General features: G+C 41.7%; 1 protein-coding gene across 2 annotated transcripts in view; it reads right to left on the minus strand.

Moving 5' to 3' along the window:
* BICDL1 (BICD family like cargo adaptor 1) overlaps positions 1 to 24,228 on the minus strand; it is a 114,935-nt gene that overhangs the window by 82,508 nt on the left and 8,199 nt on the right. For both annotated transcript variants that reach the window (XM_049788808.1, XM_049788807.1), the window contains exon 2: positions 19,936 to 20,151. In XM_049788808.1, the coding sequence (XP_049644765.1) occupies positions 19,936 to 20,151 (216 nt within the window). The remainder of the gene's footprint in view (positions 1 to 19,935; positions 20,152 to 24,228) is intronic.

Consider the following 24,228-nt stretch of genomic DNA (forward strand, 5'->3'; position numbering starts at 1 on the left):
ATAACCCAGTGCCAAGGGGAAGGATGCAGAGGCCTGTCAATGCTCTGGAGGGAGGCATGGGGCTCAGGAGCAGAAGGCCGTGTGGATGACCCACTGGGCCACTTGGAAGAGTTGTGGGTGGTGAGGAGGGGCTTATGTATGTTTTAGATTCCTTGTTTTCAGCAGTAGACCCCACCATGGACCCACACACAGGCTTCCTAACCTTTCCAGAGCTTCTATTTGTGGGCTGCATTTTCAGAAGCTACTGTTCAGCTCTCTGGTATCAAGGGCCCAGAGAGAGGGCACATGGTTTAAGGCTTGTTTGACGCCAACTCCAGTTCAATCCCCAGCACTCCATATGGTCCTGGGAACATTGCTAGGAGTGACCAATGAGCACAGAGCCAAGTATAGCACCAACAGGTATGACCCAAAAAAACAAACCAAAATAGAAGCAAAGTTGGTTCATTCAGGCCTCCCTGTCACACTGAGATGGCCCTGGAGATTCTAACATCTAATCAGCTAACATCTGATTTGGAGACAGACTTCCTTCCTTCCATCCGGGTTTCTTTGCTTTCTTTCACAGCTTCACTCTCAACTGCCTCTCCTCCACCTTTTCCTAGCATATTTCCACATCCTCCTTGGTGCCATGAACAAGATGACCTCATTCTCCTGGAAGGCAGCCCCACATGTGTGACAAAGCTCTGTTCTAATCTTTTTGAAGGCTGGTTCAGGAAAAGTGCAACCAGAGCACCACAGGCCTCCATTCAACTCCAAGCTGACCACAGAGCAGAGAAAATGTGCCCGTTGGAAGTGGTTATGTTTGTCACCTTTTGTATCCCTTTCATTCCTTTCCAGGAGGGATTAGAAAACTTTCATTCGGACAAATTTGTAATTGAGAGATGCTGCTTTCCCAAGAGTATATTCAGGGTATCTGTCCAGAAGAAACACAACGACAGCATCTTGTTGTAAAGTCCATTAACTCACAAGTGACTACTGGCAGCCTTAATATTTCTTGGGAATGTGACAGTTCCACTGGGTTGCTAAAGTCACCGTTTTTAAACCTTCACCAGCCCCTTTGCCAATTTGTGTCTCTGGGGGGAGTGTTACCTTACTGTAACCCCTCTCTTACTGGCCCTCTTAAGCCAGGTCATCAGAGTCTGCAGAAATCACCCCCAGTGGCCACTTTTGCGGGGCACTGAGAACTGTAGCTTTAGAATACAGGACATTAATTCCAATATAACCCATTTGGATTTGTGGATGAATTGGGGTTCTGGAAGGAGAAGGTTCCTATTCTCAAAAGATGAAATCAAAGAAGTAAGTCTCCATTCAGGCTCTGTTCCTAGGCAGTTAAGTTAGCCTGGCTCAGTTATACTTTAATTCTCACCTGAAGCCAAAAGCTACACAGTCTTTTTATTAAATCAGACCGATTTGATTCCTAGTACTAACAGCTGTCACTGAGTACTACTGCCAAATGTTTGACTTGTTTTCAAACAACTTTATGAGGTAATTTCTATTTTACAAATAATGAATAAAAAGATTCAAAGCAGTGTACATTCATTTCTATAACAAGTCAGCCGTACTGTACCAGCTCCACCCAATCAACACTTTCCAGGGGGACAGTGAATTGCTATAATATACACAAAGCCTTCCTGCCTTCCTTCCTTCCTTCCTTCCTGCCTCCCTTCCTCCCTTCCTCCCTTCCTCCCTCCCTCCCTCCCTCCCTCCCTCCCTCCCTCCCACCCTCCCTCCCACCCTCCCTCCCTCCCTCCCACCCTCCCTCCCTCCCTCCTTCCCTCTCTCCCTCCCTCCCTCCCTCCCTCCCTCCCTCCCTCCCTCCCTCCCTCCCTTCCTTCCTTCCTTCCTTCCTTCCTTCCTTCCTTCCTTCCTTCCTTCCTTCCTTCCTTCCTTCCTTCCTTCCTTCCTTCCCAGCAGTGTTCAGGGTTTACTCCTGCCTCTGTGCTCAGGAATCCTATCAGGCTTGGGGGACCAGGGATTAAAGCTGAATCATCTGTGTGCCAGGCAAACATCCTACCCACTGTTTTATCAAACCAGCACTTTTTTTTTTTTTTTTTTTTTTGGTTTTTGGGCCACACCCGGCGGTGCTCAGGGGTTACTCCTGGCTGTCTGCTCAGAAATAGCTTCTGGCAGGCACAGGGGACCATATGGGACACCGGGATTCGAACCAACCACCTTTGGTCCTGGATTGGCTGCTTGCAAGACAGCCGCTGTGCTGTCTCTCTGGGCCCAGCACTTTTTTTTTTTTTTAATAACACCATGACTTACCAAGTTCATATTAGAATCGTTTCAGGCATTAAATGTTCAAATACCAATTCTACCACCAGTGTGACCTTCCCTTCACCAGTGTCACCAATCTCCCATCAACCACCATAGCTTGCCTCTGTGCAGGCACCAACTAATTTACTTCATATTGACAAGCTCTACCTTGAGATCAAATATATCACATCATCAAATACAGTTGTGACTAGAGAATACAAATAATGAACTCTTATTAGGTACCACTAAAATCCCAATAAGTCTTTTTTATAGTATTTTATCAAACTACAGACACAAAACTACAATCTATTTAGTTTTTTAATATTAAAAAGTGGTCCTCTTATAGAGAAAATATATCTTCCAAAATACATTCTGGGTAGAAATGTGAAATGGCACAAACCTCCTTGAAAATCAGTTGGGCAGATTCTTAAAGAATCAAAGGGAGTTGGAGAGACAATACCTGGTTCAGTCCCTGGCGCTATGTGGTGCCCTGAACATCACCAAGAATAGCCCTAATAGCCCCCAAGCACAGGCGTGTTCCAGCTGGTTTCCAATATCACAGGGCCCAAGCAGCACTACTACACCCTCTGGTCCTAGTATTGAGCCACCTGATCTGGTTGGCTGGGAATGGACCCAAGTCCACTAAGCACCACTTGAGATAGCAAAAGAAGTGACAAAGAAACTTGCCACCCTGCAATTTCACACGGAGATAAAAGCATATATGTCCACACATTTGTCCATGGATCATATTCATACTTACAGCAGTAAATGTTCTAACAATAAAAAAACCTAGAAACCCAAATGTCCATTGAATGCTGAATGGATAAACAATATATATATATATAAGAGCCACACAACAAAATGCTCTCTTGCAATAAAAAGGAACTATTTATTGATATGCACTACAACATAGGTGGACTTCACAAACATTCTACTAAGTGTAGGAAGTCAAACACCAAAAACTACATATTCTCTGATCCAATGTAAAAAAAAGGAGAAATGAAAAAGTAGACAAAGGATTAATGTATGCCTGGGTATAAGGGTGTGAATGGGGACTGGTTGATGGTACTAGAATTGAGGAAATTCTGGGACCTGTGAAAATTTTCTAAAACTGATTTGTGTGGGGCCAGAGCAATAGCACAGCAATAGGACATTTGCCTTGCATGCAGCTGACCTGGGATGAACCAGGGTTCGATTCCAGCATCTCATATGAACCCCTGAGCAGGCCAGGAGCAATTTCTGAGCAAAGAGCCAGCAGGTAAAAAAACAAGAACAAAAAACCCCAAACAAACAAATAAACAAAAGAAGCCATCTTCTGATGGCCAGGGAAACTTCCTACAAGAAAATTTATATATTTTGGGACTGGAACGATAACACAGCAATAGAGCATTTATTTGCCTTGCACGTAGCCAACCCGGGACAGACCTGGGTTTGATTTCCAGCATCCCATATGGTCCTCTGAGCCTGCCAGGAGCTGTTTCTGAGTGCAGAGCCAGGAGGAACCCCTGAGAGTGGCCAGGTGTGGCCCCAAAACCAAAAAAATAAAATAAAAAATAAAACTGGTTTGTGGCAGTGGCTGCACTGCTGTATAGTTATTAAATTTAACTGAATGCTATCTTTATAGATGGTGAATTTAACAATGTAAGTTATAACTCAAAAAGGCTGTTTAAAAATATTGTAATGTAGATCATACTGAAAAATACACACACACACACACACACATATACACACACAATGGGTTTTAGGGCCAAAACCAGTGTGCACTAGGCTTACTCCTGACTGCGCTCAAAGCTCACTCCTGGCAGGGCTCAGGGGACCATAATGGTGCTGGGGATTGAAGCTCAGTGCAAGACAAATAAATGCCCTACCTACTGTATCATAATCCAGATCCTGGATTATAGTCTTAAAGGGGGACAACTGTCAAAATGAAAAACTAGGGATAAACAATACAGAAAATGGTAAAAGAACTCAGCAAGAGTAGTAAAATATAGGGCTGGAGCATTGGTACAGCAGGTAGGACATTTGCTTTGCACGTGTCAACCTGTATTCTATCTCTGGCACCCAGATGGTCTCCTGAGCACCACCAGGAGAGATTCCTAAGCACAGAGCCAGAAGTAAGTCTGGAGCGCCACTAGGGTGGCCCCAAACAAGACAAAACAAAAAGTAGTAAAATATCAAATCTCTGGGCAGGTAAAGCCATCTAGCAAGCAGTGGAATTTGCTAGATACCTGAATCCTATTACAAAGAAACATAAGCTTATGTGGCCTGCTTCTGCAGCTCAAATACTAATCACCTCTGTTTCAATGTGGGGTGCTCAGTCCCTGGAGTGTATGGTCCCTGACTCAAGAAAGTATGTAGATTAATATGAAAGCGATTAAAGAAAGATACAAAAGTGTTCTTGGTGGTCAGTAAAGAGTGCTGAAATCTTGTGAGCCTCGACGAAGGAAGGAAGTGACAACTGGGCTCCACCTTAATGGGGAACATTGCAACAGGTAGTGCTGAAAGGAGAGATGGGAAAGTACAGGGGGTTCCCAGAAATCATTTGATTGGCTGAGACATAAAGCGCTAATGAAAAGTCATGGCACAGGCCTATGGGCTGCTTAGAGGCCCAACTTTTTGGGGTTGATAAGAGTATCCCCATGAAGGAGGGCAATATGACAATGGGGGGTTCCCCATCTTAGAGATTTACTTGTATTTCAACCGCTGATTGTTCACTTTCTGTCCTTATCTCTCACTTTCTCTCCCCCCTAATAATTCACATGATAAAACTATTTTATTTCACTAAAAATATTTAAAGAGTTTCAACAAGGATCTGGCAGAGAAGAGAGAAAATGAGAGGGAGGCTCCAGTCCTCTGGCCAGCTCTGATGTCTTCAGGATGTGCGGTGCCATCTCTACCATCTGTGGGATTCTCTCTATGTTTAAAAACCACATTTTCGTTCATTTGGTTTTTTCCCGAAGAATTTTCTCTAAAAATCTGCCTTACCTTTAAAGGAGAGCCATCACAACTAGAGAATGATTTTTTTAAATTTCAAATTATGGCTGTTTTAAATAAGATTTAAAAATATTTTTAAGATGACCCTTTATTGTAGCTCAGCAGTAAAATTGCATTCTAGAGAAAAGAAAAAAGAAATATCTCAACTGAAAGTCATGTTCAATTTCTATGGAGTTTCTGAGAAATCTGTCAACTAAGTCGGCAAAAGCTTTGACCTGATCATAAATAAAAACTGGGTTTGCCCTTGCAGAGTTCCCTTCAAATATCTAAGTTCCTAAGTTCCTCTCTTGAATAGTAATAGTGTGTGTCTGCATGCCAGCTTTTTTTTTTTAATGTAAAAAGACACATAAATAAAACATTATTTTTTAAGAAAATAGAACTGACTTTACTGCAAAGAGTTTAAGCTTTTTTAGTAGACTTTGGGGTAACATTTGTGTAAGCCTAGAGCTTTACTTGCTTTGCTCTGTGACCTAAGATGAGTCATATCCCTTTACACCTTAGTTGTTTCTTCAATGGGGAGATCAAAGAGACTAAGGAAGAAGTGAGTAACAGGGCTAAGCTTGATTTTCAACAACTGTAATATTAAGGTATCCTCACTATCTTAAAACACATTGCTAGAATATAAATTCAAATTAGTGATTGCCTTCTGTATGTGTGTGTGTATGTGTGCGTTTGTGTGTGTATGTGTGTGTATGTGTGACATCTAGTAGTGCAAGGGGTGATCCCTGGCTCAGGAATCAAGTCTGGGGGTGTTCAGCGAACCATATGGGATGCTAGAGATCAAGCCCAGCATGCAAGGCATGCCCTACCCACTGCACTATCACTCTAACTCCATTTTAATTTTTTTTTTTTTTTTTTGCCTTTTGAACCACACCCGGTGACGCTCAGGGGGTAATCCTGGCTATGCACTCAGAAATCACTCCTGGGTTGGGGGACCATATGGGACACTGGGGATCAAACCCAGGTCCATCTTGGATCAGCAGTGCAAGGCAAATGCCCTACCACTGTGCCATTGCTCCAGTCCCTCCATTTTAATTCTTTTTTTTTTTTTTTGGTTTTTGGGCCACACCCTGCGATGCTCAGGGGTTACTCCTGGCAGGCACGGGTACCATGTGGGACACCGGGATTCGAACCAACCACCTTAGGTCCTGGATCGGCTGCTTGCAAGGCAAACACCGCTGTGCTATTTCTCTGGCCCCCATTTTAATTCTTGAACACAACCCAGGGACCGGAGAGATAGCATGGAGGTAAGGTGTTTGCCTTTCATGTGGAAGGATGGTGGTTCGAATCCCGGCATCCCATATGGGCAGGCTTGGGCCTGCCAGGGGCGATTTTCTAAGCATGGAGCCAGGAGTAACCCCTGATCGCTGCTGGGTATGACCCAAAAGCCAAAAAAGAAAAAAAAAAAAAGAACACAACCCAGTAAGCCTTTGCGGAATCACTGCCACATCTATGGCACTATACAGTGTTTCTCAAAATGGAAACACGTGGTAGTCATAAGCACAACTGTTTGGGGGAGTACTTTTTGTTTATTCACTTCAAAAGGGTAGAATTTCAGGGAGTATCAAGTAATTATTTTTCATCAAGAAGATAGTAAACCAAATAAGTCTAGGAACCTCTGCATAATGCTAAGCACTGATGAGGATGAAAAACAATAAAAAAAATTAAAGACATAATGCCTATCTTCAAGGACAGTGGTTCAAATCCCGGCATCCCATATCCCATATGGTCCCCTGAGCCTGCCAGGAGCGATTTCTGAGCGTAGAGCCAGGAGTAACTCCTGAGCAACACCGGGTGTGACCCAAAAACAAACAAAAAAAAAGACCTTTATGATCTAATACAAAATAATGCCTATCTTCACGTCTAAAATTAAAAAGAGGGCCAGAGAGATGATAAAGCAGGTGAGGCACTTGCCTGAACACAGCCAGCCTGGGTTCAATACCCAGCCCCATCCACATATGGTTCCCGAAGCAGCACCCGGAGTGACCACAAGCAACAGAGCCAAGAGTAGGCCCTAAGCACTGCTGGCTGTAATCTCAAAACCAAACCAAACCAAACCATTTTTAAAGAGAAACTTGGGAAAAAATACTGAATGGTGCTAAAATTCAGATCACAGGCTTCATCATCTAGATAAAATCACAAAGAACACCCTTAAATGTCCCTACCCTTTGAAAGCAACATCAAAGCTACGGGGGGGGGGGGGGGGGAGAGAGAGAGAGAGAGAGAGAGAGAGAGAGAGAGAGAGAGAGAGAGAGAGAGAGAGAGAGAGAGTTCAATAGTCTGAATACGTGCTTTGCATGAGGGGGGCCGGGTCTGATTCCTGGCACTGGATCACTGGATGGTCCCTAAGCACTGTGAGAGCAACCCTGTGCAGACAGGAATAGCCCTCAAGGAGCACTAGGTGTGCCCCAGACAGCAGCAAACACACAAACCAAGAAACAAAGGAAAATGACTGTATTCCACCAAGAGTCCTTCAGATAGAAGACAGGAGACTGGTCTGTGCGGACTGTCAACAGGACACAGTACAGCGGGATCACACAGTACTGTGTGATGTCCCACACACGGGACATGGCTTGTTGATTTTACTTGTATAGAATAATGATGGAATAGAGGTCCTGAGTGATGTAATGTATTCAGAATTTAGCCAATATCTCATTTCATTAATTGATGTAACATGAAAAAACATGGGATGGCCACCTGTTAGTTCGATCTTAGCATGAATGTATAAGAAGAGCCACATGCTAAAACACCCCTCACATCCTAGTGATGTGTCTTGCTACACTGGACCAGAACAATGTCATAGGAGGAGGAACTGGTATCCATAGCAACTTCACTAGACTGGGACAATGTAAAAAGCTGTAACCTGGCAACTTTGAGGCAAGGTGTGTGGAGGGGGAGTTATTCCATTTCTACGAATAATAGACATGTAGTGATGGATGTGACTAATACTACTAGGGCTATGTGGAAAATCTGACTTATTGCAGAGAGTTGGAGATGTCAGCCCCCTAAAACCTTATTACTATTCTGCATAATTTTAAACAGGAAAAGCAAGAAACCTCCTCCTCATAAGCATTACCAGATATGGGTAGGGAAAGTACTTTCATGACTCGAATGGAGGAAAAAAGTGTTTGATTTCTTTGTTTTGCAGTGCCAGGATGGAACCCAGAGCCTTATATGGAAAGCAAGTGCTCTACATCCTGAGCTACATCCTTAGTCGTAGGGTGAGAAATACATTTTATTATGGTATCTGAGCTCATGTCTCAAGGGGAAACCCTGAATTCTGGGAGAGAAGCAGCCATCCCTCGATTCCAGATAAGAATGGATAATGTGGGGCTGGAGAGATAGCATGGAGGTAGGGCATTTGTCTTGCATGCAGAAGGACAGTGGTTTGAATCCCGGTATCCCATATGGTCCCCCAAGCCTGCCAGGACTGACTTCTGAGCATAGAACCAGGAGTAACCCCTGAGCCTACCGGGTGAGACCCCCCCCAAAAAAAAGAATGGATTATGTGGGGTCGGAGCAATAACACAGCAGTAGGGTATTTGTCTTGCACACGACTGACCAGGGATGGACCTGGGTTCGATCACTGGCATCCCATATGGTCTCCTAAGCCTGCCAGGAGCAATTTCTGAGTGCAGAGCCAGGAGTAACCCAAGTGTCTCCAGGTATGGCCCAAAACTCCAAAAAAGAAAAAAAAAAGAAAGGATAATGTTTTACACACAATGAATGTAGCATTTACAAATGCCCAGGTTCACAAGATACCACAAAATTGGAGAATTTTCCCTAAAAGATAATATAAACCTCTAGCCATATGGAGAATGAAAGAACTGCTTAGTCCAATCTCTTTTATTGACAGACTTAAGACCCAGGGGAAAATTTATTTAATATCAGAAAGGGACAGAACTTGGTTAAACTAAGAACTTCTGTTTTCCAGACCTTTTCTTTTCTTTTCTTTTCTTTTTTTCCTATTGCTGCTTTGGTTCTCAGGAACCAGACTTTCACTCAGTAGGTACTCGGGAGATAAGAGATGTCAGGATCAAATCCGGAACCTCATACATATAATGCAAGTTCTCTACCACCTGGACTACATCCTGGACTTGGGACATCTATTTTCAATGTCTTTGTTAGGTTTCTCTCTCTCTCTTTTTTTTTTTTTCTTTTTCTCTCTGTTAGGTTTCTAAGGTGTGGGTAGTTATCTGTTACAGGAACTTTGGTATTAAGAAGACTTTAAGTAAGTCTAGCTTGTTCCCAAAAGGATGGCCTGTCTTATCATTAAGAGTTCCATGGGGGCCGGAGAGATAGCATGGAGGTAAGACGTTTGCCTTTCATGCAGAAGGACGGTGGTTCGAATCCCAGCATCCATATGGTCCCCTGTGCCTGCCAGGGGCGATTTTTAAGCCTAGAGCCAGGAGTGACACCTGAGCACTGCTGGGAGTGACTCAAAATCCAAAAAAAAAGAGTTCCATGGGATGTAGCAGAGGACTGAAACTGTAGGCCTAACAAGTCACTGAACTTCCCTGACCTCAGCTTCTTCAGCTCGTTATTAATAAATGAATGACCTGCAAATCTTTCTTTAAACACCCAGTTGAAATAAAACCTTTCAAAAATAAAATTATAACCAGAATTTCAATATACAATGCATAAAAATTCCCAGGCTGAGAGACCATTGCAAAGTGTAGAAATTCACCATGATCATGGTCCTTGCAGTTCTTCCTTGCAACTATTCCTGAGGCACCTCTTGGAGACAAGAATCCTTAGAAGAAATCTGAGATCCATTACTTTTTATTGAGGGGGGGTGTCACACTCAGTGGCGCTCGGGTTACTCCTGGCTCTGTGCTCAGAAGTCACTTCTGGCAGGCTCGGGGGACCATAAGGGATGCCGGGATTCAAACCGGGGTCCGTCCTGTGTTGGCCGAGTGCAAGGCAAATGCCTTACCACTGTGCTCCTGCCCCTGAGATCCATTAATTTAAACTAACCATTTTCCAGATGATGTGGGATGAGTTTAGGGTGCCATATTCCATAGAAATCTTACAAAATTCCTCAAAAAAATAAATAGAAGCAGATAAGGCACTTTTTTGTTTTGTGTTTTGGGCCACAACCAACTCTGCTCAACTTGCCCTGCACTCAAGGATCACTCCTGGTGAGGTGTGAGGGACCATCTGGGGTACTGGGGATTGAACCTGGTTCAGCCATGTGCAAGACAAGTGCATTACCTGCTGTACTACTCTCCAGTCCCCAATGAACAAATGAAAATATCTCTAATTTGGGGGCATTTGCCTTACACGTGGCCGACTGGAACAAACCTGGGCTCAATTCCTGGATCCCACATAGTCCTCTGAGCATGCCAGGACTGATTTCTGAGCACAGAGCCAGGCATAACCCCTGAGTGCCAAAACCCTAAATAAATAAATACATAAATAAATAAATGTTTTTTGTTTGTTTTAAAAACTCTTAATTTCAATGTCATATAGGCTCATTGCCATCAGAGGAAGGTAAACCTGGAAGTATTAAGATCTATTACCATAGTAATTCTTTTGAATTTCAGGCCTTGAAGGCCCCCAAATTTACAGTATATGTTGGAACCTCATGCACTCTTCTATTAAACAAGATAATCAGAACTAGAAGCAATTATAATTAACACAACCAACCTCAAGATTGCTGAATCAGGGATGGTTTTCACTGGGTAAATAATTAAAGAAAAGGGCTGGGCGGTGGCGCTAAAGGTAAGGTGCCTGCCTTGCCTGCACTAGCCTTGGACGGACCGCGGTTCGATCCCCCGGTGTCCCATATGGTCCCCCAAGCCAGGAGCAACTTCTGAGCACATAGCCAGGAGTAACCCCTGAGCATTACCGGGTGTGGCCCAAAAACAAAAACAAAAATAATTAAAGAAAAAGCTTAGAATAGTGAAGACATGAATCCACTAATAAATACACCCATAATCTGAAAGAATAATCAATGACCCCTTAATGTTTTTAACCTACTAATTACTTATAGTACCAATTTGGGAGGTGGGAAAAGAGTGCCTATGTACAAGCCCCTTTTCTGGCTGTTCTAGCTGAAATAATAATCCTCTAATAGACCATTCTGATTCTGATTTTTTTGTTTGTTTTTGCTTTTTGTTTATTGGACCACTATGACCATGATAGTTGAAAATGATCACTCTCGACCAGAACTGGGTGCTGAAAGGAAATAAAGTGGTATTTCATGTTATTCCTTCAGTAACAATATTGCAAACCAGTGCCAGTGTCTAAAATTTTAAAAAAAAATTCACAATACCCCCTCAAGCTACTGAGTATAGCCCTGGTGACCCTCAATTACCTATTTTCTTTCTACAGGGTATGGCCCCTATAAAAACAAAGGTTACCAAAATAAAGTAAATAAATAAAAACTACTTCTGATAACCAGCCACTGTTGAGATGTGTCACGGAAACAAGAAAAGACTATGTGTCACCAGAGGCAGTATAACTGTGACACTTCTTTCTGATCACTATCATATTTTTGGTTTGTTTTGGGGAAGACTTAATGGCATTCTGGGGCTCACTACTACCAGTTTAGTGCTTGAGGTTGCTCTGGGCAGTGTACAGGGATTATAGATGCCCCAGAACTGAATCCAGGCTTCCCACAGATAAAGCATGTGCTCCTGTCCTTTGAGCTATCTTCCTGTCCATGATCACTAATCTTAAGTCTTTGACCCTAAGAAAGAAACTTGGAAGAAAGTATTTTAAGCTCTGTACCAAATGCAGAGCTGCAAGTCCCGAATGAGTTCTTTAAGAATAGGATCAGCTTACTCTTCAGTGGGGAACTAGGCTTTTCAGGAAAGATTAGAATTAGTTAGTACGCACACTATATTCTTGGTGTGTGAATAAGGCAGACTGGCTGGGAACAGAGCATCAAATTGGCAGGAAGCAGGCAAAGCACCTGTTTGCATCCTCTTCCTCCCACACGTCTCTTCACAGACACCAACTCAGAAGACGGTTCTTTCAGGAGCTGAGAGTGTGGGTGTGGGTAAGGAGATGGAAGATTGTAGAGGGGAGAAGTAGGGAGAAAGAGTGACCTGCTCATCTGAATAAAGTCACTTCAGTCACTGGAGCAGTTCTTGAGTGACATTAACAAAAGGCGAAACAGCTTGGGGACTGAGAAAGCATAGCAGGTTATAGAAAACTGAACTCAAGATTTAGCTCACTACAACAGAATGAGGGACAGGGTGATAGTAGTTTGCCTTGTACACAGCCTACCTGGGTTTGATCCCCAGCATCCCATATGATCCCCAAGCACTGCCAGGAGTAATATCTGAGTGCAGAGCCAGGAGTAACCCCTGAACATTGCCAGGTATGGCCAGAAAACCAACTAGCCAAAAAAGACAAAAAAAGCTTCTTGTTTTATTAAGGTGAACATTTAAAGAGTAGCTCAAACTAAATTGATTGAAAATAATTATTCAAATTTGGATTCCAACTTTTCCCTCCATTTCTCTAGTCTTACAATTGTTCAAGTTAATGATGCCTCCAGTAGCTCAAGCAAGTCACTCTTTATTCTTTTTTCCTTACCTCCTTTTCTCACATTCATTCATTCATTCATAATTCTTATTGATTCTGCCTTTAAAACACACCCAGTATAACCCTTCTTACCATCTTCATAATTAAAGCCACCATCAGCTCTCCCATCAGAGTGAGTTATTTCACTCTGGTCTCTGTATTCCACAGCACAGCAGTGTTTGCCTTGCAAGCAGCTGATCCAGGACCAAAGGTGGTTGGTTCGAATCCCGGTGTCCCATATGGTCCCCCGTGCCTGCCAGGAGCAATTTCTGAGACTGGAGCCAGGAATAACCCCTGAGCACTGCCGGGTGTGACCCAAAATACACACACACACACACACACACACACACACACACACACACACACACACACACGAACGCGTTAATACTAGGAGGATGAAACAATAGTACAGCTGGTTGGGTGCTTGCTTAACACGATGTTGACCAGGGTTCAGTCCCCAGCATTCCATATACACCTTTAAAGTATGCCAGGAGTAATTCCTGAATGCAGTCAGGAGTGTGGCCCCAAAACAAAAACAAATGAAATAAAGAACTCTTTAACACTAATCAGAACTCTGATAAATTTGCTGAAACTGTTAGAAAGAAAATCATCTGAATTCTCTATAGCTTTCTGGTACAGTGTCTGTGAAAACGACTCCATTATATACAAAAATCAATTCTCACAAAACCTCTACTTTTAAACTCTGATACAGAACAGTCCTTGGGCAACAAGCACAGCCCACGGCGTTCTCTTTCTGAAAGTCGTCCATTCTATCCATTCCCCAAAGTGCCCAACATGTCCTATTAAATCCCACTGTTAATGTCGTCATGGTGTTACTTTCCAATTTGGGAGGTGAATTACACTTTCTCCAAACATGTCAGCCTGCATTTCAGAAAAAGTCACAGAATCTTAGACACCACAAAATTTAGAGAGAACATTTTATCTAAATGAGAAAATAAGCTGAGAATAAAGGAATCCCCCAAATATAGGTAGCAGCAGCTAGGAGTTCTAGGAACCACAGACAAACCCAATTCAACTCATGTCCAAGTTTAAAACTTTCAGGATCGGAACCCAACTAATAAAACAATGTCTAGATTTTGATGTCTCCTGGGGACACTGCAGATTCTTCAGCTATCTAGTTCGAGAATCAACATTTGACTACATGAAAAATTTCCATCAGCATGAAAAAGACAGGATTCTCACAATGATCAGTAAAATGACTACCACATATTGAGACTTTCCTGTATGCTAGACATTGTGGCTCGAGCTTTGCTTTCAGTCCTCATAACAGTATCAGGTAAGTGCAATTGTTTTCATAACACAGAAAAAAAAAAACAACTTAGGTTTCAAAAGGTGAAACGGGGGAAAGACAGTACAAAAAAAAAAAAAAAGAGAGTAAAAGCACTTGCTCTGCAATGCGCTGAAAATGTGTCTGAAACTTGACACCATATATGGTCCCCCAAGCACCATTAGGAGTGACCCCCTGACAAGTAATCCCTGAGCACAGCTGACTGTGTACTCTCATCCCCCCAAAAAAGATAACATGGAAGTGGGAGAGAAAGCTCAACAGGTTGGAGCTCATGCTTCTTTTGCTAGTTGTCAAGGTTCCATCTCTAGCACTGCACAGTCCCCAGAAACAGTCAGGTGAGGCTCAGACAGTGAGTAATCCTAATTACCAATAGGTATGACCCCCTGACAAATAAATAAAAGACAAACTAGGGCTAGGGACATAGTTCGGTGGCAGAACACATACTTTACATATACGAGCTACTGGGTGTGACCCAAAAGAGCCAGGAGTAACCCCTGAGCGCTGCTGGGTGTGACCCCCCCAAAAAAAATGAAAAAAAATTAGAATAGCAGTAATCCCTTCATCAGAATGAGGATCTAGAAGGTCAGGGGCAACACATATTCATAGCTTTCTATTTTAGAGCTAAAAAAAAATACATGAACAGACACACCTGAATGTTTATGGAATTCTAATTCATGATACTCTCGCCAAAATGAAAACAACCCAAACATTAATTCACAAATATGTAAATAGAATGGATTATGTCCATGTAATAAAATATTCTTCAGCCATACAAATGTAGTACTGCTCCAATGCAACAACACATAAACTTTGAAAACATGAAAGTTGCAAAAGGCTACAGATACAGGATTTCATTCATCTGAAATGTCCAGCCAGCAAATTCATAGAGACAGAAAAACAGTGGTTGCCAAGGCATCAATTAATGATTAGTAGAAAGAGGGAGGGACTGTTGATAAGGAAAGGGTTTCAAATGGGGGCACTTGTGTGAAATGTTCTAAAATTAGATACTAGTGATTGATTATACAACTGTAAATATATGAAAAGCTATAAAACTATAGTTTGGGGCTGCAACGATAGTACAGTAGGTTGGGCATTTGCCTTGCACATTGCTGACCTGGGTTCGATCTCCAGTACCCTTTATGGTATCCAGAACACTGCCAGGAGTGATCCCTGAGTGCAGCCCTAAGCACAAACAAGTGTAGCTCCCCATCACAAAACAAAGCAAAACAAGACAAAAAAAAAGCTATAACATTGAATAGCAAATATTACTGAATTTGAATTATATCTCAATTAAGTTATTATGAAACAATGAGGCTAGAGTTATAATACAGTAGGAAGGTTATTTGCCTTGCTTGTGATCAACCCAGATTTGATCCCTGGCATCTCATTGAGTCTATATGATGCCTTGAACTGCCAGGAGTAATTCCTGAGGGCAGAGCCAGGAGTAACCCCTAAGAATCACCAGTGTGACTCGAAAACCAAATTAAGAGTTGTTAAAAAAAAAAAAATTAAAGCCAAGACAATAAAAAATATTCTAAACAAAAGCATCAAAGAATTATTGTACATTTTAGATATGTATTTTCACTATTATAAAACATATGTACATTGGAGTAAAGAGTGGACTTCTTTCTACTACCTATGCAGGTTATCTATTCCTAGGAGAATCTTTTTTGTTTGGGGGGTTCTCAGGGTTTACTCCTGGCTCCAGCTCACTCCTGGCAGGCTTGGGAAACCATAAGGACTGCCAGGGGCCAAACATTCAAGACCAGAGAGAATATTCAGGAATCTAATGAAAAACATTTCCCTCCTATATTCTTTTGGGAGCAGCTTATCAGGATTTCCTACAAAGAAATTAAGCAAAGGAACCTGAACCATAAAGGTACCACTTTATTTATTTTATTTTATTATTTTTTTATTTATTTAGTTTTTGGGCCACACCTGGCAGTGCTCAGGGGTTACTCCTGGCTTTCTGCTCAGAAATAGCTCCTGGCAGGCACGGGGGACCATCTGGGACACCGGGATTCGAACCAACCATCTTAGGTCCTGGATCGGCTGCTTGCAAGTCAAACACCGCTGTACTATCTCTCCGGCCCCTGCCAGGAGTAATTCCTGAGTGTAGAGCCAGGAGTAACCCCTGAGCACCACCAGGAGTGACTCATAAACCAAAACAAACAAATAAACAAACAAAAAATAAAAGTATTACTTTAGCAAAATAATTGTCAACACTGAGGAAATCTCAACTTTCATGAACTGTTTAACATAAATATATGATCTCCGTTTTGTTTCAGTTTTATTTCAATAGTACATTTTCAAGATACAAATTTCTACCCCTATTTTAAATACAATGAAAGAGAAACACCAACAAAGCCATTTAATTCATCAGTAGCTGAGGTTTAAGACATATTTATAAATTTTTGCTTTGTTTTTTGAGAAAGTGACTCCTAGTTTAGTGATGTGACTGAGGGGTGGTGATGATGCGTGGTGGCAACATAATATTCCCTTGTGTATATGTATCACAGTTTCTTTAGCCATTCTTCTCTTGAAGGACATCTTAGTTGTTTCTAGAGTTTAGCTATTGTAAATAGTGCTCCAATGAATATAGGTGTAAGGAAGGGATTTTTATATTGAATTTTTGAGTGCCTAGGGTATATCCCTAGAAGTGGTATAGCTGGATCAAATGGGAGCTCAATTTCCAGTTTTTTGAGGAATCTCCATATTTTTTTTCATAAGGGCTGAACTAGATGGCATTCCCACCAGCAGTGAATGAGAGTTCCTTTCTCCCCACATCTGTAATCCTGGGGCTCAAAGCTGGATCTCCCACATATAACGCTTGTGCATTAGACTTACAGCCATCTCCTGCCCCTCTACAGGGAATCTCAGTTCCAAACTCTGTGCTCTTTGGCATGTTAACATCAATTTTTTCCTTACTCATGGTAGGTCACCTGTCTTTCACCAGACCAGAAAGCAGAGTTTCTGCTTCTGCTTATGTTACTCTGTTTAAAAAAAAAAACAACTTATCCCCATCAAGAAATAATCTCCCCCTTTGCTTTCTTTGATTTGTTGTATTCACTTGGTAAGTCTCCATTAGGAAATAGCTCCTCAGAATAATTATTACATAAATATTTCTGCATATACCAGGCTGAGCCTATTTGGCTTGTTTTGTTTTTCATGACTAATAAAAGAAAAGGCCCCAAAGCCTATAAAACCTTACAAAGAGAAAACTTCCTAAGCCAGTTGCAAAAAAAAAAAAAAAAAAAAAAAAAACCTCAGTGCTGAGAAAGAAATGCTGTTACTTAGCAGGCCCTATGATTTGTCCAAATGCTTCTTCCTTTCCAGCCAATCAAATGGTGACTTGATTCCCTGGATGGAAAATCTGCAGTCTGGCCTAGCACATGAATTCTCACTCTCCACATGCGTGTTCTTGTATATCCTACAACTATTTTCCAACTGATTAGATATTGTTTTCACTCTTTCTCTCTTTATGCTCCTCTTTTATTCTTTTACATTTTTCTCTAGAAGAATTTACATAATTCTTTTTCTTTGTTTAGCTTTTTTTGGGGGGAAAGGGGACATACCTGGTGGTGCTTAGGGACTGCTCAGGAATTACTCCTGGGGACCATATGGGTTGCTGAGGATTGCACCTGGGTCGGCCATGTGCAAGGCAAACACCTGTAACTATCTACAGCCTCCTGAATTTTTTTTTCTTTTCACGAGTCTTGGAGTATCCATGAGATGCAGCTATGACACAAACTAGTGAAATAATTTCATACAGTGCCACACACTGAATCAGTAGAAGCACCAGAAGCACCAAATACTACTCCAGCTAAGCCTTTCCAAAGAACTTAGCAACAGATATGAGCCACTCAGTCAAGGGTAGTGCTCTCATAAGAATGTTAGTATGGGATCAGAGACAGTACAGTGGGAAGGGTGCTTGCTTTGCATACAGCTACCTGAGTTTGATCTCTGGCACCATATATGGTCCCCTGAGCATTGTCAGGAACAATCCCTGAGCACAGAGACAGGAGTAAGTCCTGAATACTGCTGGTATGACCCCCCCAACAAAACAAAACAAAACAAACAAAAAAATCAGAAAAAGAGAGCATTTGCACTTAGGGATTGAATAAGAGACTAGGATACTTTCTTTTCAAGTAACTTAAGATTTAGTAATATTATTTCAACACATAAGAACCAAGCCATGGGGCCGGAGAGATAGCATGGAGGTAAGGCATTTGCCTTTCATGCAGAAGGTCATCGGTTCGAATCCCAGCGTCCCATATGGTCCCCCGTGCCTGCCAGGAGCAATTTCTGAGCATGAAGCCAGGAGTAACCCCTGAGCACTGCCGGGTGTGACCCAAAAACCACAAAAAAAAAAAAAAAAAAAAAAAAGAACCAAGCCACAACAGTCAATCTAGCTCTTAATTTTCAAAAGTATGTGGATTTATAAAACCAGGGCATTAACAGCATTCCTGCATTCATTAAAGAGGTATGTTCTGCATTTAAATTGATTTCCACCTAGATAGTCTTTACTTGACTAGTCTTTTTTTTTTTTTTGAGGGGGGGTCATATCCAGCAGTGCTCAGGGGTTACTCCTGGCTCTATGCTCAGAAATTGCTCCTGGGAGGCTCAGAGGACCATATGGGATGCCAGGATTTGAACCATCGTCCTTCTGCATGAAAGGCAAACACCCTACCTCCATGCTATCTCTCCGGCCCTATTCGAATAGTCTTGACATTAAGTAATGCTCAACACACCACCCTTAAAAAGGCATAAGTAAAGCATTGTACTTAATTTAGAATTAAACAAAATTGAACACATACTTCATTTCATTATATGAAACAGTATAAAGTTACAAATGCTAACTCAATGGAAACAGCTATTGAAATTTTGCAGGACAGAGCCACCAGGAGCAAACTCTGAGCATAGCCAGGTATGATCCCCCAAACAAGTCAAAAATATAAATACAAAAAAAAAAAAAGGCAAACTTCCTAGGACCAGAGAAATCAAACAGCAGGTAAGATGCTTACTTTTAATGCATCTGACCCAGGTTCATTCCCTGTCACCCCATAAGGTCCTTCTCCAAGCCCCACTAGAAGGATCCCTGAACACAGAGTCAAGAGTAAGCCCTTACTTACTTTTTCGGCCAAATATAGCCCAAAAACAAACAACAAAAAAGAGAGAGAGGGGCTGGAGAGATAGCATGGAGGTAAGGCATTTGCCTTTCATGCAGAAGGTCATAAGTTCGAATCCTGGCATCCCATATGGTCCCCCAAGCCCTCCAGGAGCGATTTCTGAGCGTGGAGCCAGGAGTAACCCCTGAGCGCTGCTGGGTGTGACCCAAAAACAAAAAAAACAAAAACAAAAACCAAAAAAAAAAAAAGAAAAAAGAAAGAGAGAGAGAGAGAGAGAGAGAGAGAGAGAGAGAGAGAGAGAGAGAGAGAGAGAGAGAGAGAGAGAGAACCCTCAAAGAGATAGTCGAAGTCTGGTTAATGAAACAACATGGGCTGCTGGCATAGATGAAGTTCTTGTCGGTGAAAAATACTTGCTGGGGCCGGCGAGGTGGCACTAGAGGTAAGGTGTCTGCCTTGCAAGCGCTAGCCAAGGAAGGACCTCGGTTCAATCCCCCGGCATCCCATATGGTCCCCCCAAGCCAGGGGCAATTTCTGAGCGCTTAGCCAGGAGTAACCCCTAAGCATCAAGGGTATGGTCTGAAAAACCAAAAAAAAAAAAAAAAAAAAAAGAAAAATACTTGTTGACATTAAAAGCAAAGGTAACACAAGATCTTATGGACACTTGAGAGACAGATGATCAACTATCACACAAAAAATGTTTCACATTACAAAACTCACCCTGCTGAGTTGATCCAGTAACCTTTGGTTCTGTTCTGATAATTCCTGGACAGCCCGTGTCTTTTCCCGATCTGCTTCCCGTAGATGAACCTGCTGCCTTTCCAGTTCATCCTGAAGCTGTTTCACATCGCTCTCCAGTTCAGACACACGCCCTTCCCACTCCCCTTCTCGGTTCTCAAATCTTCTCCTTAACTCGTGCTTCTCTTGTTCCAAGTGCTGTAGGAAAAGTGAAGCAGATTTAAAGTTTTTGATTATATGGCTCTTCCTTTTTTTCCACATTCCCTAAATTTTCTCTTTTCCTGGCAATGACAATAGAGGGGAAAGTTGGTCATTTCAGTCAGACAAACACTCCTTTCTTCCACAGTGGAGAAGGAAGTGTATTTTACACACAAAGAATCCTATTCCAATTAAGAATACTTAACATTGTTGATTTTTTTTTCCTGAGAAACCTGGAGTTGCTCAAGGATTTTCCTATGTGGTGCCAAAGATGCCAGGTCTCCTGCATACAAAGTATGTGTTTAGTCCATGAAATTATCTCTTTGGCCTGTATAGATATTATTTAGTTCTGTCCTTAAGCAAGGGATTTTCCAGTGATCTCATCTGAATTAACTAGTAAATAACACATTTAAACAACTTCAAGTGAGTCATTATGAAAGCTTATTTAGAATCATCGATATGCAGATAAAAGATAAAAATTGAAAACCTCAGGGCCAGAGAGAGTACAGCGAATAGGGAACTTGCTTTGCACTAGGCTGAATTGAGTTCAATCATGAACTCTGCCAGGAGTGATCAATGAGCATGGAGCCAGAAGTAAGCCCTGAACCCCAACAGATCTGGTCCCATACCACACAAAAAGGATGAAAACCAGGGCTTTAAAAGATAATTAAACAGTTTTGTTATATACAAGACTGTATTTCTATTATAGCTTCTAAAATAAATTCCTTAATTGAATCACTATGAGATATACAGTTACCAAGTTGTTTAGGATTAAGTTTCAGTCATACAATCTATACACTACCCTTCACATTATAAATTTCCCATCACTGGTGTCCTCAGTTTCCCTCCTCCCTCCCCTGTGCTCTCTCCCCTGCCTTCTCTCTGGCAGACATTTTTCTTCTTTTTTTTCCTTTTAGAAACTGTGGTTTGCAATATTGTTACTGAAGGGGTATCGTGCATATCACTATCTCCTTTCAGGACCAGTTTTGTCAGAGTGATCATTCCCAACTATAATTGTCATAGTGGTCCCTTCTCTGTCCTAAGGACACTCCCCCAATCTTCGGAGCAAGCGTCTTACCATGAAATTGCCTCCTGGCCCTCATCTCGATTGTCTCTGTATATTAACACCATATTATCTTTTTTTTTTATATATCCCACAAATGTGTGTAATCATTCCATGTATATCCCTCTCTCTGACTCATTTCGCTTAGGATAATACTCTCCATATCCATTTATGTATAAGCAAAATTTCATGACTTCATTTTTCCTAACAGCTGTGTAGTACACAATTGTGTAGATACATCAGTTTCTTTATCCACTCATTTGTTCTTAGGCACTTGGATTGTTTCTAGATTCTGGCCTTTGTGAATCAGTAGTGTATTTCTAAGTCATTATGGCAAGTTCAAGGTCAGGTTTACTTTAGTTTTCTTGTTTTGTTTTGTTCGGGTCACACCCAGCTTATTCCTAGCTCTGTACCAAGGGATAAGTCATGATGGGCTCAGGGGACCATATGGGATATTGGGAATTGAACCTGAGTGGGCTGTCTGCAAGGCAAGTACCTTACCCACTGCACTATCTGTTCCCTCAGTCTACTTTAAATCACTGCATATTAGCCATGCACATTTGTTTCCGATACATTCATTCTTGAGGTCTTTGTTGTTGTTGTTTGTCTTTGGACTACACTACACTCAGCTATGTTCAGGGGTAGCTCCTGGCTCTGAACTCTGGAATTACTCCTGTTGGTCTTTGGGGGACTATATGGAATGCAGAGGGGTCAAACCCAGGTTGGCTGCATGGAAGGCAAGCATTCTACTGTCTCTCCTGCCCCAATTCTTTTTTTTTTTTTTTTCTGCCCCAATTCTTGAGCTCTTATATGAATCACTCACTGTGCTTGGGAATTTAATGAAAAGTAAAGTAAGCTTGGTCCTTGCTTTTATGGGGTTTTTATTCTAGTGGGAGAAGCTATTCATTTTTATGTGACAAACTGCAGGAAAGTACAGATGGTTTGAAGTAGCAGCTCAATAGAAAAGGATTCTTATTGGGTTGAGGAAAATAAGAACATCTTTTTGTTTCTTTAGGGAAAAACCCCCAATGTCTCTTTTTTGAGGTAAATTTCCATCCAATGTTTCTTTTTTGAGGTAAATTTCTGTCTTTTAAACACATAGTATAAGGGCTAGTTTTTAGTTTTGGGGCCACACTCAACAGTACTCAGGACTTACTTCTGGCTTTGCATTCAAGGATCACTCCTGGCAATGTTGGGGGACCTAATGGGGTGCTTAGATCATACCTGGGTGCATACAAGGCAAGTGCCTTACCCACTCCAACCCATATTTGCCTATTTTGATTTTTCAAGAAACTCCCTCGCACTTAAGTTTACTCTCAAGCACTGAGATTATTTCAATAATTTAAAATGAAAGTATAGTGTTGGAAAGGTTAAGTTTAATAATTGAGTGGATGCTCTCCAAACAGGGAGCAAGGAACCCCAGCACCACAATGGTCATGCACAGAGAGCTAGGAATAGTCCCTGGGGACCACCAAGTGTGGCCCCTAAAACAAAGACATAAAATGAATGTATCTACTTAGTAACCTCTTTCATCTTGGGAAGCTACACTTTTGGGGAGACCATGTAGTCTTCCACATGCAAACTAGGCACTCCAACCCTTTGAATTATCTCCATGGCCCAGGAAAGCTATTCTTCTATTCATTCAAATTTTTACTCTTCAAATATTTTCTGGAATGCCCCTTTTAATTTCCCCTAAAAGGCCAGATCAGCTCAGTCATTTTACATATCAGTTTTAAAAAATTATTTTATTTTATCCTACCATCTTATTTTCTTTTATTTCCTTGCTCGATGTCTCTAAAAGTCAAATTTACCCCAAAGATAAAAATTTACCATGACAGAGCAGTCAAAACAATGTGTCAAAGAAAGAGTTGGATCCAAAAGTCCCATACATTAGCAAGAGGAGTTTTCATTAAGATAAGTATATAGTCTCCCAAGCTGATACCCTGAAGAGAGAACATTTGATTATAGCCTTGACATCTTGGAAATTTTCAAATTGCAGCTCTACCTTGTTTGTATTTCTTTCCTTTTTAATTGAACAAGAAACTTATTACGAGGAAAGAGGAATATGAGCTCAAAAGAAAACATGGTTTCCTCAGAGTAGAAAAATTCTAGTTATACTTCATACAATCTCAACTAGGAGCATAAAAGAAAAGAAATGACAACCTGGGCTACTTGTCACTGCCATGAGAATGTTCTGCTCTCTGCTCCCCTTTTTAGTCGCTGTGGAAACTTCGACAAGTTTAAATGCAGAAACAAACACTAACTGCAACATATTAAATTGTGTGTTATTAAGTTTTTCCAAAATAAAAAAAGACTGAGCAGAAGGCAACAGCAAGAACTCAATAATCACAGTGTGACTGAGAGGCCAGATAAATTAGGCTTGTGTTCTAAAAGAACAGAGAGACTTCAGCAAACAGCTGTTAGGGAACAGCCCAACCAAGCACCAAAACAATCCCATGCAATGGGGGCAGGGACTGAGGACTGGCAGCGATGATCAGTATCTTTTGTCCTATTTCTCTGGACATGTGACAAATATCCTAATTCAGGTTTCCCTACCCTTCAAAATAAAATCCACACTTTTATTTTTTTAAAGAACATGGAGAATTACTGAGCTTTTGAACGTCTTTCAGAAAAGAAAGATTTCTGCTAGAACTACATTTTCAGTAAACCAGTAAACTCTGGGCAGAGCATCAGAAAGTTAAGACTCTGGCCGTGACAGCACTTGAAACTTGCTTGGGATTAGGTGGCATTTCAAAAGATAATATAAAAACCTGTAAAGGGGGGCTGGAGAGATAGCACAGCAGTAGGGCATCTGGCTTGATTGCAGCTGACCCGGGAGGGACTCGGTTCGATTCCCAACATCCCATATGGTTCCCCAGCCTGCCAGGGGCGATTTCTGAGTGCAGAGCCAGGAGTAGCCCCTGAACGCCTGGGTGTGGCCCAGAAACAAAATCAACTAATTAATTAATAAATGAAGTTTAAAAATATTAAAAAAAAAAACCTGTAAAGACCAG

This window comes from Suncus etruscus, chromosome 15 (genome assembly GCF_024139225.1).
Source record: "Suncus etruscus isolate mSunEtr1 chromosome 15, mSunEtr1.pri.cur, whole genome shotgun sequence".
Lineage (NCBI taxonomy): Eukaryota > Metazoa > Chordata > Mammalia > Eulipotyphla > Soricidae > Suncus > Suncus etruscus.